The 6,588-nt window shown below is 50.6% G+C and overlaps 1 protein-coding gene across 1 annotated transcript; it reads left to right on the forward strand.

The window, feature by feature from the left end:
* LOC111989367 (uncharacterized) lies at window positions 1-1,281 on the forward strand. The gene has a single exon (XM_065766561.1). The coding sequence runs from the start codon at window positions 1-3 to the stop codon at window positions 1,279-1,281; it is 1,281 nt and encodes a 426-aa protein (XP_065622633.1).
* The last annotated feature ends 5,307 nt before the right edge of the window (window positions 1,282-6,588 follow it).

The raw sequence follows: 6,588 nt of genomic DNA on the forward strand, positions 1-6,588 counted from the left end.
ATGCGTGACGACGAAACCCTCAAGGTTTACTCGGACAAGTATTGGGAGATTTACAATGAGCTAGACGGCAAGTACGACGATGTCGCCATCAACACATTCAAGAACGGGCTCCCGATGGGGCACATCCTGAGGAAGTCCTTAACTGGTAAGCCCGCCACCAACATGCGGTATCTAATGGATCGGATTGACAAATACAAACGGGTGGAGGAAGACTTGCTACATGGCAAAGGGAAGGAGAAGGCTATCCCTCAGGAGAGGAGGGATTCCAGGTCGGACCGGTATAACAATGCCCGCCCGAGGAGAGAATTTATAGGACAATCTGGGGCGACAAACGCCCAGGCTATCGGCGCTGTGTTCCGAGAACCGGTGCACAAGGTGCTGGAAAAGATCAAGAACGAACCGTACTTCAAGTGGCCGAATAAGATGTCGGGGGATCCTGAGAGGCGTAATCAAGACCGCTACTGCCAATATCACCAGGACCACGAGCATGCTACGGAGGACTGTAGGAATCTTTGGAACTATCTGGACCAGTTAGTCCGGGAGGGGAAGCTAAAACACCTCCTGCACCATTCCAACAGCCAACAGGGCCAGACCTACCAGAAGCCACGGAGGGACACTGCCATGAGGCAGCTCGCTGGAACGATTAATGTGATCTTGGCTGCGCTAGGAAGAACAGGTATGCGCCCCTCGCGAGTGCTGTTCGTGACCCAGGTGGCCGCCGGGGAGTCCCAGTCCGAGCCAAAGAGGGCCAGAAGAGGCTGTCACCCGACCCTGACTTTTTTCGATGAGGACAAGGACGGGACCACCCAACCCTACGACGACGCTTTGGTGATCACCCTCAGAATTGGGGACTATGACGTCAAAAGGGTGATGGTGGATGAGGGCAGCGCGGCGGAGGTCATGTACCCCGACCTCTATAAGGGGCTGGGGCTAAAGCCTGAGGACTTGTCACCCTATAACTCGCCCTTGATGAGCTTTGATGGGAAGCTAGTCATCCCGGAGGGCGTGATCAGGCTGCCCATCCAGACCGGCCCGGAAGTAGTGGAGGTGGACTTTATAGTAGTGAACACGTACTCCCCCTACACTGCCATTGTGGGAAGGCCTTGGCTCCACACCTTAGGAGGCGTCGCCTCTTCCTTACACCAGAAGGTGAAATTCTCGTCCGAAGGCCGAATCCTGGAGATCCAAGGGTGCCAGTCAACGACAAGGCGATGTATAGTCGCAGCCACCTCACATCCGCAAGATACGGAACCCTCGGCCACTGTGGCCGAAAACTTATAGCAGTTAACCACCTCGGTGGTACCAGCTGACACGGCCGCCGAGGAAGCAAGGCTTAAAGGCCTAGAAAAAGTGATCATCGACAACAACCAGGAGAGGTTCTTTTAGGTCGGAACCCAACTGCCTCCCCGAGAGAAGGAGGAGTTGCTTGAGTTCCTCAGGAGGAACCTTGACGTGTTCGCATGGGATACCTACGATGCCCAGGGATTGACCCATCCTTCATCTGTCACCACCTCAATGTCAACCCTTCGGTGACCCCCAAGAAGCAGCCATCCCGATGCCCGTCAAAGAAGCACACCGAGGCAATTAAGGAAGAGGTCAATAAGCTTAAGTGCGCGGGGCTATTAAAGAAGTATTCTTCCCCGAGTGGTTAGCCAACACTGTGGTGGTCGAGAAGAAAAGTGGGAAATTGAGGGTTTGCGTGGACTTCACGGACTTGAATAAAGCATGCCCAAAGGACCCCTTCCCAATGCCACGAATAGATCAGCTAGTGGATGCGACTGTAGGCCATCCTCAGATGAGCTTCTTAGATGCCTTTCAGGGCTATCACCAGATCCAATTAGCCTAGGAGGATCAGGAGAAGACGGCCTTCGTGACACCCATCGGGAACTACCACTACAAGGTGATGTCATTTGGCCTGAAGAACGCTGGATCTACCTATCAGAGGATAATGACGAGAATGTTCGAGCCGCTGTTGGGCAAAAACATTGAGATCAATGTTGACGATATGGTGGTGAAGAGCAAATTGGTGTCCGAGCATCTGGGGGACCTCGGCTGTATATTCGACGTCCTCAGAAAGTACAGGCTGCAACTAAATGCTTCCAAGTGCTCGTTTGGCGTAGGATCTGGCAAGTTCCTAGGCTACATCATCACCCACCAGGGGATCAAGGTTGACCCCGACCAGATCAGAGCTATCCAAAACCTAAGGCCTCTGCGAAACTCCAAAGAGATCCAGAAGCTTGCTGGGATGATCGCGGCTCTAAATTGATTCATTTCCAGGTTGGCCGATCGATGTAGACCGTTCTATCTCCTGATCAATAAGTGGAAGGGATTTGAATGGTCCGAAGAATGTGCCATGGCCTTCCAACAACTCAAAGATTACCTGGCCCAGCCACCCATCATGTCTAATCCGGAGGCCGACGAGGTCCTATACGCATACATTGTTGTGGCGCACCACACAGTGAGCCTGGTGCTGATACGAGATGACAGTGGCGTCCAAAAACCAGTCTACTACGTTAGCAAGTCATTGCACGAAGCCGAGGTCATGTACTCACCCTTGGAGAAAGCCATACTTACCGTGGTCCACGCCACGCGAAAGCTGCCCCATTATTTCTAGGCTCACACGGTTGTTATTTTAACCCAACTACCTTTGAAATCCGTACTTCGGGCCGCCGACTACACGGGAAGAATTGCAAAGTGGAATACCATCCTAGGGGCCTTCGACGTTAAATACATGCCTCGAACCGCCATAAAGGGCCAGGTCTTGGCAGACTTAACGACGGAGTTCGCTGAGCCTACTATAGAAAAGGGGGCTGAGGGAAGGACCGCTGAGGAGAAGCCAGTTGGAGCAGTCTCTGTCCCAAGGTCACCATGCTGGAAGGTATATGTTGATGGCACGGCAAACCAAAGAGAGTCAGGAGTAGGACTAGTCTTAGTATCCCTTGAAGATCATGTCATAGAGAAGTCCCTGAGGCTCGGATTCTTGGCTACAAACAACGAGGCCGAGTACGAGGCATTATTGCAAGGAATGATCATGGTACAGAAGATAAAAGGAAAGTCGGTTGAGATATTCTCGGACTCAAAATTGGTGGTAGGGCAGTTAAAGGGGTAGATGGAGGCCAAAGACTCGAGAATGCTGGATGGACCCCAAAATGAGATTCCTCAAAGACGACGTTCTGCCAGAGGAGAGGTTAGAGGCAGAGAAAATACGAAGGAGTGCTTCTCGGTTCTGGTTGTCCGAGGATCATAAGTTGTATAGGCGTTCCTACTCTGGACCATACCTACTGTGCGTCCACCCCAAAGCAGCAGAATTACTGCTAGAAGAGCTGCATGAGGGAATCTGTGGGAGCCATACGAGGGGAAGATCCCTGTCCCATCGGGCTGTCACGCAAGGATACTGGTGGCCAGGAATGCAGAAGGAAGCCCTGGACTATGTCAAAAAGTGTAACCAGTGCCAAAGGTTCGCTCCGAATATTCATCAACCCGGAGGGACCCTCAATCCTTTGTCCAGTCCCTGGTCGTTTGCCTAGTGGGGCTTGGACATCGTAGGGCCTTTCCCCAAGGCGCTAGGGAATAAGAGATGTCTTTTGGTGGCCACGAACTACTTCACCAAGTAGGTGGAGGCAGAGCCTCTGGCCAACATCAGAGACGTGGACGCAAAGAAATTCCTTTGGAGGAACATTGTCACGCGATTCGGTGTCCCGTATATCCTCATCTCGGATAATGGGCTCCAATTCGATAGCAAGGCCTTTAGAAGGTACTGTTGTGAACTGGGGATCACAAACAGATACTCAACGCCCGCCTACCCTCAGGGAAACGGACAGGCGGAGGCTGTTAACAATGTCATCTTCAATGGGCTCAAGAAGAGACTGGATGACACTAAAGGAAGATGGGTAAAGGAGCTGCCCCACGTTCTTTGGACGTACCGAACTACACCCAGGCGGTCAACAGGGGAAACCCCTTTTGCCATGACTTATGGTGCCGAGGCAGTGATCCCCCTGGAAACAAACTTCCCAACGCAAAGGATGAGTTCTTTCACTCCAGACAGTAACGACGAACTGTTGGGGAGGAGCCTGGACCTGGTTGATGAACGAAAAGAACGAGCAATGGTATAGTTGACCTATTACCAACAAAAACTCAAGCAAAGATATGACGCCAATGTGAAGCTCAGACCGCTAGCATCGGGGGACTTGGTGCTGAGGAAAATCATAGGGGCTGCCAAGAACCCTTCCTGGGGGAAGCTGGGACCAAACTGGGAGGGGCCCTATCGAATTACCTCGATAGCAGGAATTGGCGCGTACTATTTAGAAGATTTAGACGAAAAACTTGTACCTCGACCATGGAATGTAAATAATCTGAAAAGATATTATTATTAATGAAAAAGTCTCTTTTGATCCAGATTTTAAGCCTCTCCCGATTACGTAGCCCCCGTTGTGATGGCCATTCTAAGCGAAACTAACTACTTCAAAAATATCCTAAATGTTAGATAGAACCTAGGCTTTGCATGGTCCTCGGACTCAAGCCTGTGGAGAAACTAACTACTTCAAAAATATCCTAAGTGTTAGACAGAACCAAGGCCTTGCATGGTCCTCGGACTCAAGCCTATGGAGAAACTAACTACTTCAAAAATATCCTAAGTGTTAGACAGAACCAAGGCCTTGCATGGTCCTCGGACTTAAGCCCATAGGGAAACTAACTACTTCAAAAATATCCTAAGTGTTAGATAGAACCAAGGCCTTGCATGGTCCTCGGACTCAAGCCTGCGGGGAAACTAACTACTTCAAAAATATCCTAAGTGTTAGACAGAACCAAAGCCTTGCATGGTCCTCGGACTCAAGCCTGTAGGGAAACTAATTACTTCAAAAATATCCTAAGTGTTAGACAGAACCAAGGCCTTGCATGGTCCTCGGACTCAAGCCCGTGGGGAAACTAACTACTTCAAAAATATCCTAAGTGTTAGATAGAACCAAGGCCTTGCATGGTCCTCAGACTCGAGCCTGCGGGGAAACTAACTACTTCATAAATATCCTAAGTGTTAGACAGAACCAAGGCCTTGCATGGTCCTCGGACTCAAGCCTATGGGGAAACTAACTACTTCAAAAATATCCTAAGTCTTAGACAGAACCAGGGCCTTGCATGGTCCTCGGACTCAAGCCTATGGGGAAACTAACCACTGCAAAAAAAGAAGGGGGTCCTAAGTGTCAAATATAACCGAGGCCTTGCATGAGGCTCAGACCAAAGCCCACGGAAGAACAACTACCCTGCAGGGGACCTATGTTAGGAAGGACCAAAACCCTACCTAACCCTTGGGACATAAAGGGACTGCCCAAGCATACATTCCCTCCCATTATCATTGTTACTGACGTGATTGGCCAAGATACAATTCAAGTTAAAATTATGCAAGTAAAAAGAAAAGAGAGAAAACGGGTAGCATGCAAGCAAATAAGCAGCCAGAATAGTTAAAAAGGGAAATTAAACTCGCATTACAATAATAAGTCCATAGAAATTGCATGGCAAGAGCCATATTACATAAAAAAACAAAAAAACAAAAAACAACCAAAAAAAAAAAAGAGAGGAAAAGATAAAACAAATGGCAAAGGAGGATTGGACCGAGACGCCAAGGGATCTATTCCTTCTGCTCAGTCTTACTCCCGGTAGATGGCTGGATAGAGGCAACCTCAAGGTCCTCTGAGCTCTGGCCTAAGGGGATAGCCTGCAAAGGTATGGCAAGTATGGCTGCTTCCTTAGTAGCTAGGGCCTCCTCCCTGCCAAAATTCGCCTCGGCCTTAGCCTGCAGGGCATCATCTTTGGCCCATTCCGCCTCCCTCTGGGCCCCATCAGCAGCAGTCACTTTAGCTTTTAGATCTGCGATCAACTCCTTCGCGATCCTCAGCTGCTCTTCCGCCTCGCCCAGACGCCTCGTCTGCTCCCTAGCTTGGTTCTGGGCACCAGCGAGACCCGACTCCGCGTTGTCCCGAGCCCTGGTCATCACCTTCAACTCCTCCCTGGCTGTGGCGAGGTCAGCCTCGAAGGTCTTGAGGGCTCGAGTGGCTTGAAAGCGCCTCTCACGCTCTAGGTCGAGGGCCTTCCCCTGGTCGTTGGCCGCTGCCTCCAACCTATAGGTAGCCTGGACAGCCTGCCAGAGTAACCAATGCACTATAAGCCCAACCTCCAAAAAAAAAAAGGAAAAAAGGGGAAAAGTTGAAATCAGGAAAATCACAAGTATTGGGGTTCTTACCATTCCCAAATAACGCTTGAGGTTGAGGAAGACCTGCTTGCTCCTCAAAGAATCCAACTCGACCATATCTGCCGGGAGCAGCAGGCATCACTCCAGCGCGTCGGCCACGTGCGCACCTTCGCCCTTATTAAAGTCTCTGAGGAAGGCGTCATCCCTCAAGGGCTCCCCATGGAGCACTAGGGCGGTGAGCCAGGCCTAAGCCTCGGACGGAGTGGTGACGACCTGTCTATCCTAGCTTTTGCCGCCTATCCTTATCTGCTTGGAAGGCCGCAGAGTGTTGTCCTTATCCTACGAGGACACTGGCTTATCCTACATAAGCCTTTTGCCTTTGTCCTTCTTCTTCTTGAGGTCGG

This window comes from Quercus suber, unplaced genomic scaffold (assembly GCF_002906115.3).
Source record: "Quercus suber isolate HL8 unplaced genomic scaffold, Cork oak 2.0 scaffold_718, whole genome shotgun sequence".
Classification (NCBI taxonomy): Eukaryota; Viridiplantae; Streptophyta; class Magnoliopsida; order Fagales; family Fagaceae; genus Quercus; species Quercus suber.

Excerpts from the sequence above, each read along its gene's own strand:
- LOC111989367 (XM_065766561.1), top strand. The coding sequence starts at position 1 with ATGCGTGACGACGAAACCCTCAAGGTTTACTCGGACAAGTATTGGGAG.